This window comes from Bombina bombina, chromosome 2 (genome assembly GCF_027579735.1).
Source record: "Bombina bombina isolate aBomBom1 chromosome 2, aBomBom1.pri, whole genome shotgun sequence".
Lineage (NCBI taxonomy): Eukaryota > Metazoa > Chordata > Amphibia > Anura > Bombinatoridae > Bombina > Bombina bombina.
This window is the reverse complement of record NC_069500.1, coordinates 893,809,062-893,821,349: the sequence shown is the minus strand read 5'-3', so window position 1 is coordinate 893,821,349 and position 12,288 is coordinate 893,809,062. Positions and strand designations below refer to the sequence as shown.

Sequence of the window (12,288 nt, the reverse complement as noted above, 5' to 3'; positions counted from 1 at the left end):
TTGAAGAGAGAACTGTTCATTTGTTTTCAGACAGACAATATCACAACTGGGGCATATGTCAATCATCAGGGTGGGTCTGACAGTCCCCTAGTTATGAAAGTATCTCGGATACTTGCTTGGGCGGAATCCAGCTCCTGTCTAATTTCTGTGGTTCATAGCCCAGGTATAGACAATTGGGAAGCGGATTATCTCAGCCGTCATACTTTACATCCGGGGAAGTGGTCCCTCCATCTGGATGTGTTTTCTCAGATTGTTCAGATGTGGGGTCTTCCAGAAATAGATCTGATGGCTTCTCATCTAAACAAGAAACTTCCCAGGTACCTGTCCATGTCCAAGGATCCTCAGGCAGAAGCAGTGGATGCGTTGACAGTTCCTTGGTGTTACCAACCTGCTTATATTTTCCCGCCTCTAGTTCTTCTTCCAAGAGTGCTCTCCAAAATCATCAACAATGGAACAATGATGGAGCAATCATTTGTGTTGCTGGTAGCTCCAGCATGGCCTCACAGGTTTTGGTAATCGGATCTTGTTCGAATGTCCAGTTGCCAACCTTGGCCACTTCCATTAAGGCTAGACCTTCTGTCTCAAGGTCCGTTTTTCCATCAGGATCTCAGATCATTAAATTTAAAGGTATGGAAATTGAACGCCTAGTGCTTAGTTCTAGAGGTTTCTCTGACCCAGTGATTAATACTGTGTTACAGGCTTGTAAATCTGTTTCTAGGAAGATTTATTATCGAGTTTGGAAGACTTTTATATTTCATGGTGTTATTCTCATAAATTCTCTTGGCATTCTTTTAGAATTCCTAGAATTTTACAGTTTCTTCAGGATGGTTTGGATAAGGGTTTGTCTGCAAGTTCCTTAAAGGGACAAATCTCTGCTCTTTCTGTTTTATTTAACAGAAAGATTGCCGAAGCTTCCTGATATTCACTGTTTTGTACAGGCTTTGGTCCATATCAAGCCTGTCATTAAATCAATCTCTCCTCCTTGGAGTCTTAATTTGGTTTTGAAGGCTTTACAGGCTCCTGTGTTTGAGCCTATGCATTCTTTGGACATTAAACTACTTTTTTTGGAAAGTGTTGTTTCTTTTGGCCATCTCTTCTGCTAGAAGAGTTTCTGAATTATCCGCTCTCTCTCTTGTGATTCTCCTTTTCTGATTTCTTCTGTTAAGTGTGATCAGTCCACGGGTCATCATTACTTCTGGGATATTACTCCTCCCCAACAGGAAGTGCAAGAGGATTCACCCAGCAGAGCTGCATATAGCTCCTCCCCTCTACGTCACTCCCAGTCATTCTCTTGCACCCAACGACTAGATAGGATGTGTGAGAGGACTATGGTGATTTTATTTAGTTTTATTTCTTCAATCAAAAGTTTGTTGTTTTTTTAATAGCACCGGAGTGTGTTATTCCTTCTCTGGTAGAATTTGAAGAAGAATCTACCAGAGTTTTTACTATGATTTTAGCCGGAGTAGTTAAAATCATATTGCTGTTTCTCGGCCATCTGAGGAGAGGTAAACTTCAGATCAGGGGACAGCGGGCAGGTTAATCTGCAAAGAGGTATGTAGCAGTTTTTATTTTCTGACAATGGAATTGATGAGAAAATCCTGCCATACCGATACAATATCATGTATGTATATTTTACATTTGAGTATTCTGGGGAATGGTACTTCACTGGAATTACACTGTGTATATAAACTTAGCCTATTTGCATGCAACAGGCTTTTTACTAATTTATGTTAAACGTTTTTGCTGGAATGTAAAATCGTTTTCATTTTCTGAGGTACTGGGTGAATAAAATGTTTGGGCACTATTTTTCCACTTGACAGTTGCTTGATCTAATCCTGACAGTTTACTGATCTCTCTCACTGTTGTGTGTGAGGGGGAGGGGCCTTTTTTGGCGCTTTTGCTACGCATCAAAAATTTCAGTCAGAAAGTCATTGTTGTTTTCCTGCATGTTCCGGTTCATCTCTACAGAACTCAGGGGTCTTCAAAGCTTGTTTGAGGGAAGTAAACTTCACAACAGAGCTGTGAGATTGTAGTTGACTGTGATAAAAAACGTTTATTCTTAAAAAATTTTAGGCCATCAGGGTTAGTTATTCTTGCTAATGGGAACAAGCCTTTGCTAAAATTGTGTTTTGTTTTACAAAGTTTGATGCTGTAACCTTTTCAGTTTATTGATTTCAACTGTTATATATCTTCTGTGCTTCTTAGGCACAGTACGTTTTGCATTGTATAATATTTCCAAGTTGCAAGTTTAGTTGGTAGTGTGTTAAACATGTCTGATTCAGAGGATGAGACCTGTACTATTTGTACTAACGCCAAAGTGGAGCCCAATAGAAATTTATGTACTAACTGTATTGATGCTACTTTAAATAAAAGTCAATCTGTACAAATTGAACAAATTTCACCAAACAACGAGGGGAGAGTTATGCCGACTAACTCGCCTCACGTGTCAGTACCTGCATCTCCCGCTCGGGAGGTGCGCGATATTGTGGCGCCCAGTACTTCTGGGCGGCCATTTCAAATAACATTACAAGATATGGCTACTGTTATGACTGAGGTTTTGGCTAAATTACCAGAGCTAAGAGGCAAGCGTGATCACTCTGGGGTGAGAACAGAGTGCGCTGATAATGCTAGGGCCATGTCAGATACTGCGTCACAACTTGCAGAACATGAGGACGGAGAGCTTCATTCTGCGACTGACGGTTCTGATCCAAACAGATTGGATTCAGATATTTCAAATTTTAAATTTAAGCTGGAAAACCTCCGTGTATTATTAGGGGAGGTGTTAGCGGCTCTGAATGATTGTAACACAGTTTAAATACCAGAGAAAATGTGTAGGTTGGATAAATATTTTTCTGTACCAACAAGTACTGACGTTTTTCCTATTCCTAAGAGACTAACTGAAATTATTACTAAGGAGTGGGATAGACCCGGTGTGCCGTTCTCACCCCCTCCGATATTTAGAAAGATGTTTCCAATAGACACCACCACACGGGACTTATGGCAAACGGTCCCTAAGGTGGAGGGAGCAGTTTCTACTTTAGCCAAGCGTACCACTATCCCGGTAGAGGATAGCTGTGCCTTTTCAGATCCAATGGATAAAAAGTTAGAGGGTTACCTTAAGAAAATGTTTGTTCAACAAGGTTTTATATTGCAGCCCCTTGCATGCATTGCGCCGGTCACGGCTGCAGCGGCATTCTGGATTGAGTCTCTGGAAGAGAACCTTAGTTCAGCTACTCTGGACGACATTTCGGACAGGCTTAGAATCCTTAAGCTTGCTAATTCATTCATTTCGGAAGCCGTAGTACATTTAACTAAACTTACGGCTAAGAATTCCGGTTTCGCCATTCAGGCGCGCAGAGCACTGTGGCTAAAATTCTGGTCAGCTGATGTAACTTCTAAGTCCAAATTGCTTAATATACCTTTCAAAGGGCAGACCTTATTTGGGCCCGGTTTGAAAGAAATTATCGCTGACATTATACAGGAGGTAAGGGCCACGCCCTGCCTCAAGACAGAGCCAAACCTAAGGCTAGACAGTCTAATTTTCGTTCCTTTCGGAATTTCAAAGCTGGAGCAGCATCAACTTCCACTGCTCCAAAACAAGAAGGATCTGTTGCTCGCTACAGACAAGGCTGGAGACCTAACCAGTCCTGGAACAAGGGCAAGCAGGCCAGGAAGCCTGCTGCTGCCCCTAAAACAGCATGAATTGAGGGCCCCCGATCCGGGATCGGATCTAGTGGGGGGCAGACTTTCTCTCTTCGCCCAGGCTTGGGCAAGAGATGTCCAGGATCCCTGGGCACTAGAGATAATATCTCAGGGATACCTTCTGGACTTCAAATACTCTCCTCCAAGAGAGAGATTTCATCTGTCAAGGTTGTCAACAAACCAAACAAAGAAAGAAGCGTTTCTACGCTGCGTACAAGAACTTTTGTTAATAGGAGTAATCCATCCAGTTCCACGGTCGGAACAGGGACAAGGGTTTTACTCAAATCTGTTTGTGGTTCCCAAAAAAGAGGGAACTTTCAGACCAATCCTGGATTTAAAGATCCTAAACAAATTCCTAAGAGTTCCATCGTTCAAAATGGAGACTATTCGGACAATTTTACCCATGATCCAAGAAGGTCAGTACATGACCACAGTGGATTTAAAGGATGCTTACCTTCACATACCGATTCACAAAGATCATTACCGGTATCTAAGGTTTGCCTTTCTAGACAAGCATTACCAGTTTGTAGCTCTTCCATTCGGATTGGCTACAGCTCCAAGAATCTTCACAAAGGTTCTGGGTGCTCTTCTGGCGGTACTAAGACCACGGGGAATCTCGGTAGCTCCGTACCTAGACGACATTCTGATACAAGCTTCAAGCTTTCAAACTGCCAAGTCTCATACAGAGTTAGTACTGGCTTTTCTAAGGTCACATGGATGGAAGGTGAACAAAAAGAAAAGTTTATTCGTTCCACTCACAAGAGTTCCCTTCCTGGGGACTCTTATAGATTCTGTAGAAATGAAGATTTACCTGACAGAGGACAGGTTAACAAGACTTCAAAGTGCTTGCCGCACCCTTCATTCCATTCAACACCCGTCAGTGGTTCAATGCATGGAGGTAATCGGCTTAATGGTAGCGGCAATGGACATAGTACCCTTTGCTCGCTTACACCTCAGACCACTGCAACTGTGCATGCTAAGTCAGTGGAATGGGGATTACTCAGACTTGTCCCCTTCTCTGAATCTGGATCAAGAGACCAGAAATTCTCTTCTATGGTGGCTTTCTCGACCACATCTGTCCAGGGGGATGCCATTCAGCAGACCAGACTGGACAATTGTAACAACAGACGCCAGCCTTCTAGGTTGGGGTGCCGTCTGGAATTCTCTGAAAGCTCAGGGACAATGGAGTCAGGAGGAGAGTCTCCTGCCAATAAACATTCTGGAATTGAGAGCAGTTCTCAATGCCCTCCTGGCTTGGCCCCAGTTGACAACTCGGGGGTTCATCAGGTTTCAGTCGGACAACATCACGACGGTAGCTTACATCAACCATCAGGGAGGGACAAGAAGCCCCCTAGCAATGATGGAAGTATCAAATATAATTCGCTGGGCAGAGTCTCACTCTTGCCACCTGTCAGCAATCCACATTCTGGGAGTGGAGAACTGGGAGGCGGATTTCTTAAGTCGTCAGACTTTTCATCCGGGGGAGTGGGAACTTCATCCGGAGGTCTTTGCCCAAATTCTTCGACGTTGGGGCAAACCAGAGATAGATCTCATGGCGTCTCGGCAGAATGCCAAGCTTCCTCGTTACGGGTCCAGATCCAGGGATCCAGGAGCAGTCCTGATAGATGCCCTGACAGCACCTTGGGACTTCAGGATGGCTTATGTGTTTCCACCCTTCCCGATGCTTCCTCGATTGATTGCCAGAATCAAACAGGAGAGAGCATCAGTGATTCTAATAGCACCTGCATGGCCACGCAGGACTTGGTATGCAGACCTGGTGGACATGTCATCCTGTCCACCTTGGTCTCTACCTCTGAAACAGGACCTCCTGATACAGGGTCCTTTCAAACATCAAAATCTAACTTCTCTGAAGCTGACTGCTTGGAAATTGAACGTTTGATTTTATCAAGACGTGGGTTTTCTGAGTCAGTTATTGACACCTTAATACAGGCTAGGAAGCCTGTTACCAGAAGGATTTACCATAAGATATGGCGTAAATACCTATATTGGTGTGAATCCAAAGGTTACTCTTGGAGTAAGGTTAGGATTCCTAGGATATTGTCTTTTCTACAAGAAGGTTTAGAAAAGGGTTTATCTGCTAGTTCATTAAAGGGACAGATCTCAGCTCTGTCCATTCTGTTACACTAACGTCTGTCAGAAGTTCCAGACGTTCAGGCTTTTTGTCAGGCTTTGGCCAGGATTAAGCCTGTGTTTAAAACTGTTGCTCCGCCATGGAGCTTAAACCTTGTTCTTAATGTTTTACAGGGCGTTCCGTTTGAACCCCTTCATTCCATTGATATAAAGTTGTTATCTTGGAAAGTTCTATTTTTAATGGTTATTTCCTCGGCTCGAAGAGTCTCTGAGTTATCAGCCTTACATTGTGATTCTCCTTATTTGATTTTTCATTCGGATAAGGTAGTTCTGCGTACTAAACCTGGGTTCTTACCTAAGGTTGTCACTAACAGGAATATCAATCAAGAGATTGTTGTTCCTTCCTTGTGTCCAAATCCTTCTTCGAAGAAGGAACGTCTACTGCACAATCTGGACGTTGTCCGTGCCCTAAAATTTTACTTACAGGCAACTAAGGAATTTCGACAAACGTCTTCTCTGTTTGTCGTTTACTCTGGTCAGAGGAGAGGTCAAAAGGCTTCTGCTACCTCTCTTTCCTTTTGGCTTCGTAGCATAATACGTTTAGCTTATGAGACTGCTGGACAGCAGCCTCCTGAAAGAATTACAGCTCATTCTACTAGAGCTGTGGCTTCCACTTGGGCCTTCAAGAATGAGGCCTCTGTTGAACAGATTTGCAAGGCTGCAACTTGGTCTTCACTTCATACTTTTTCCAAATTTTACAAATTTGACACTTTTGCTTCCTCGGAGGCTATTTTTGGGAGAAAGGTTCTTCAGGCAGTGGTTCCTTCTGTATAAAGAGCCTGCCTATCCCTCCCGTCATCCGTGTACTTTTGCTTTGGTATTGGTATCCCAGAAGTAATGATGACCCGTGGACTGATCACACTTAACAGAAGAAAACATAATTTATGCTTACCTGATAAATTCCTTTCTTCTGTAGTGTGATCAGTCCACGGCCCGCCCTGTTTTTTTAAGGCAGGTAAATATTTTTTAAATTATACTCCAGTCACCACTACACCCTTGGTTTCTCCTTTCTCGTTGGTCCTTGGTCGAATGACTGGGAGTGACGTAGAGGGGAGGAGCTATATGCAGCTCTGCTGGGTGAATCCTCTTGCACTTCCTGTTGGGGAGGAGTAATATCCCAGAAGTAATGATGACCCGTGGACTGATCACACTACAGAAGAAAGGAATTTATCAGGTAAGCATAAATTATGTTTTTTCATCAGGATAAGGTGGTTTTGCAGACTTCATTTAAATTCTTACCTAAGGTGGTGAATTCTAACATTAATAGAGAAATTGTTGTCCCTTTGTGTCCTAATCTTAAGAATTCTTTGGAGAGATCCTTACATTCTTTGGATGTGGTAAGATGTTTGAAATATGTCGAAGTTCTAAAGATTTCAGGAAGACTTCTAGTCTGTTTGTTATCTTTTCTGGTTCTAGGAAAGGTCAGAAGGCTTCTATCGTTTCCTTGGCATCTTGGTTAAAGCTTTTGATTCATCAGGCTTATTTGGAGTCAGAGGCAACAAAAAGTATAGGTGCACATCCAGGCATTATTTGGAGTCGGGTCAAGCCCCGCCTCAGAGAGTTACAGCTCATTCTACTAGATCAGTCTCTACTTTGTGGGCTTTTAAGAATGAAGCTTCAGTTGATCAGATTTGCAAAGCAGCAACTTGGTCTTCTTTGCATACATTTACTAAATTCTTCCGTTTTTATGTATTTGCTTCTTCGGAAGCAGTTTTTGGTATAAAAGTTCTTCAGGCAGCTGTATTAGTTTGATTCTTCTGCTTATGTTTTAAGGTTTTTTTTTCTTTCCTTTCATTTATGAGAACAAACTTATTTTTTGGGTTGTGGATTTAATTTTTTCAGGGGAAATGGCTTTTTTTATTTTATCCCTCTCTAGTGACTCTTGCGTGGAGTTCCACATCTTGGGTATTGCTATCCCATACGTCACTAGCTCATGGACTCTTGCCAATTACTTGAAAGAAAACCTAATTTATGTAAGAACTTACCTGATAAATTCATTTCTTTCATACTGGCAAGAGTTCATGAGGCCCATCCTTTTTATGGTGGTTATGATTTTTTTGTATAAAGCACAATTATTTCCATTTCCATTATCCTGTTGATGCTTTTTACTCATTTCTTTATTACCCCACTACTTGGCTATTCGTTAAACTTAATTGTGGGTGTGGTGAGGGCTGTATTTATAGGCATTTTGAGGTTTGGTAACCTTTGCCCCTCTTGGTAGGGGTAGGATTGTATATCCCATACGTCACTAGCTCATGGACTCTTGCCAATTACATGAAAGAAATGTAATTCCCCATAGATTAATTAAAATTGCAAATTCTGTTGTCCAAGCATGCTACAAAACTGTCTGAACCAGCTACACATGCTCATACCTCCCTTGTTTATGGCCAATTAGGACTAGTTGATTTTGCAGCATATGAAGGCTACAGAAGGACTTCAAGCCTATGAAAGAAATGAATTTATCAGATAAGTTCTTACATAAATTATGTTTTTTGCTTTTCTAAACTGTTCAAAAATAAACCCTCATTTCAAATCTACATTTATTTCATATTAGTTATATAGTTTATTACCTCTACTGCTAAATTATTTATGTATTGTGTGTGTATGTATGTGGAAATATATAATATGGGGTACAAAACCCCTATCACCACACACTTCTAAAAACCTTAATCGATATGAGGTAAATAGCCGCCGTATTAAAACAATTCCCAACTTGGTGATGTTTTCAGTCTGTTAGGTAGTTGTAAACTGGAAGAGGTATTCAGCAGTGCAGATCCTGAAGTATGGTAGGTAGACTTCCTCGGTATGTATCCTTACTTCGTCTCAGAAAGTGAGAAACTGCTCTGGACCAGTCATGCTTTGCAGATGCTGTTTCTCACTTTCTGAGACGAAGTAAGGATTCATACTGAGGAAATCTACCATACTTCAGGATCTGCACTGTTGAATACCTCTTCTGGTTTGCATTTACCTAACAGCCTGAAGACATCAGCAAGTTGGGCTTTGTTTTAATACGGCGGCTACTTACCTCATATCGATTGAGGTTTTTAGAAGTAAGTGTGTGGTGATAGGGGTTTTGTATCCCATATTGTATATTTCCAGTACCATACCATCTAGATCTGTTTATGACTCCACTGCTGAAGGAAGGTGCAGACACTTAAGTCTTTTGTCCATTTCCTTTAACCTGGTGAAGATTTTGGGGGATTCTTTGACCATATTTAGTATTATTATTTTTTTGTTTCGTTTCCTCAGAAGATCCGTTCAGATTCAAGCAGGAGGCAAAGCAGGTCTAGTCATTCATCTGATGGCAACTCTGAAGATTATGGTTCTGATCGAGATACTGGAAGCAGTGAATCTTCTGATGAAGCGCATGGTCATGATAGTGAGAATGAAGAAGTCATGGAAGAGGAGGATGGAGAAGAGGCGGAGGCAGAGGAGGAAGCTGAGGAAGCAGAGTATGGCCAAGAGGGGCATGAACGAGACCAGCGAGAAGGGAATGATTATGACACTCGCAGTGAAGCCAGCGACTCAGAATCTGACTCTGCCTCATTCAGCGATGGGGACTCTATTCGATCTGGATCTGGCTCTGATATTTCAGGTATTCTTATTGGCAGAACAGCATCAAAAACAGTGATCTGTTTATCATCCAGTTAGCTATTGTAACATCTCAATCATTATTTTTAAAGTATACATTGTATACTCATTACTAGTCTTATGACAAAAAAATATTTAACTTTGATACCTGTATAAAGCTTATTTAAAAAAAAAAAAAAAAAAAAAAAAAAATATATATATATATATATATATATATATATATATATATATATATATATATATATATATATATATATATATATATATATATATATATATAATATATTATTTATTTTCTCTTTAGTAATTTCTTGGTACATTTAAAGTTTTCATTAAAAAAAAAAAAGGTTGAGTGATTTTAATTAAAATGCTCAATGCTTCTTCCTACATCTTTCTTTTGCTTTGAAGAAACTTTTTTTTCCCTTATTTGTTATGCTTTTACAGAAAAAAAACATTTGCTTGTTTGGTAATTGGTGCATTCATAAGTTATGGCAGGGAATGGCAAGTTTGTACTGAGCAGTCAACCATATACCTTTTATTAGTAGGCAATTTTAATGATATTATATAGGTTTGTATGTAATAGCAATAAAAAAAAAAGTGTTATGGGGCCTGAGCTGGAATTTTAGTAGCCATGTCTCTGAGTTCACTAAGCTCTATGTTATGAAATCCGTTCCTTTTAGATTCTGCCCTTTATGTTTTAAGGAGGAAAATTTAGATTGGCTATCGAGTTCTGTTGCTTTATATAGGAAAGCTCTGGAAAAGGTTGGTCCCTCATGAGCCATAGTTAAGTCAGTTTTTTTTTTTTTTTCAGCATGGGATTATGTTGGTGGCAGTTTGTTGGTTGTCGCTAAAATTATTTATATTGTGCAAATTTTTATTTGATAAAGATTGTTGTGCAATAGCCCCAGTGCTGCTAGAATCAGCCTTTAATCATTCTTGAAGCTTTATCGGTTTATTTATTAAGTTCATAGCTTTGCTTCAGTTTCCTTGTTTTCTTTAATTTGAGTTACTATTCAGTTAACTCAATTGTAGGAATTCCAGTAGGCTAATGTATAGTTGTCCCCCCCCCCCCTGCAAAAAATATTCAAGTCTCTTGCATGGGACTTCCCATGAGTAGTACCTTCAGATATTTCTATTTATCATTCACGTTCATGTGCTAATGGGTACTTTACTTTATCCTTAGAATAACAAGTTTGTTACAATTAAAGGGAATTAGATATGCTGAAAAAGATTTTGCACAGTATATAGGAGGAGTTTATTTTCATCCCTAATGCACCATACTGACACTGGCCTCTTTAAAGGGACAATAAAATACAAATAAAACCTTAAAGGGACACAACCCAAATTTTTTCTTTTGTGATTCAGATAGAGCATGCAACTTTCTAATTTACTAATATTTTTTCTTCATTCTTTTGGTATCTTTATTTGAAAATCAAGAATGTAAGTTTATATTCCAGTCCATTTTTAGTGAACAACCTGGGTTGTTCTTGCTAATTGTTGGATACATCCACCCACCAATAAACAAGTGCTGCCCAAGGTAGGAGCCAAAAAAATAGCTTGGAACCCTTTTTCAAGTAAAGATATCAAGAGAACGAGGAAAAATTGATAATAGGAGTAAATTAGAAAGTTTAAAAATTGCATGCTCTATCTGAATCATGAAAGAGAAAATTTGGGTTCAGTGTTCCTCTAATGGTTTAGATATTTCATGCAATTTAAAGATACTTTCCAATGTAATTCTATTATAAAATTAGCTTTGTTCTCTCTTTATCCTTTATTGAAGAGTAAACCTAGATAGGCTTAGAAGCGTGCATCTTTAGCATCGTATGGCAGAAGCACTATACGTTACTCCACTTGCTCCTGTTATAGACTGCTAAACATATGCATGCTTCTGAGTCTACATATGTTTTCTCTTCAGCAAAGGATACTAAGTCAACAAAAACATTTGGTAATAGTTTTGCTACTGCACATTCTATCTAAATCACGATCATCTAATTTTTGTATTTACTGTCCCTTTAAACGTGAACATGGAATTGCTTCTTAGATAATGCCAAAAAATAGCCCAAAATAATAAGGGAGGGGAATTCTAATTAGGCCGTAGCTTGGCTATTGGAGCAAATAAGACTCCCTGCCATGCTTATGTTATTTTTTCACATTTTCTAGATAACAAAAAGAAGGAAAGGAAAAGGGCTAGAGGTATTTCTCCAATTGTGTTTGATAGAAGTGGAAGTTCTGCATCAGACTCTTATGCAGGTATTATTTCTATTTTTTAGATGCTCGTACTGATTTCTTCCACAAAGTGAATGGATACTTAAACATTAAATAGCGCAGTTCATGGTTGGCATGATTATATTTGGTTTAAAAGAGGAGTGGGTTGTGGATGGCTTTCTTCTTTCCTCTTCTTTCTGCTTCTATTGCATATATTAATTTAGTATTATGTAAATGTACATTTGTTGCATAGTGCAGTGCTCGACAAATCTGTTTAAATATTAGGAGCCAGTAACAATTTTTAGGAGCCAGACAGGGGTAATTGCATATAGATACATGGAGAATAACTCGGTTAGGAGCCAGGGATAAAATTCTAGGAGCCAGTGGCTCCCTGACTCCTGGGTTTGTCGAGCCCTGGCATAGTGAATCTTCATACCCCCTCCCCCCCATTTACATTTTTTTTTTTAATCTTGTTATTTAAATTCTATGTATGCATTTCTGAAATGCTAATGCTGTTTTTTTTGTTTTTGAGAATTGGGTGTAAAAACATGTATAATTGCGGTTTTGCCACTCTGCTTATAACCTTTGAAGAGTATGTTGCACGTACACACACACTATATAAAGATATATATCTCTATT

The 12,288-nt window shown here is 39.7% G+C and overlaps 1 protein-coding gene across 3 annotated transcripts in view; it reads left to right on the top strand.

Moving 5' to 3' along the window:
* The window catches only part of YTHDC1 (YTH N6-methyladenosine RNA binding protein C1), a 145,178-nt gene that overhangs the window by 25,604 nt on the left and 107,286 nt on the right, over positions 1–12,288 (top strand). For 2 of the 3 annotated variants that reach the window (XM_053703261.1, XM_053703260.1), the window contains exons 4-5: positions 9,103–9,448; positions 11,605–11,694. In XM_053703261.1, coding sequence (XP_053559236.1) covers positions 9,103–9,448; positions 11,605–11,694 — 436 coding nt within the window. The remainder of the gene's footprint in view (positions 1–9,102; positions 9,449–11,604; positions 11,695–12,288) is intronic. The other variant, XM_053703262.1, reaches the window with a different exon arrangement.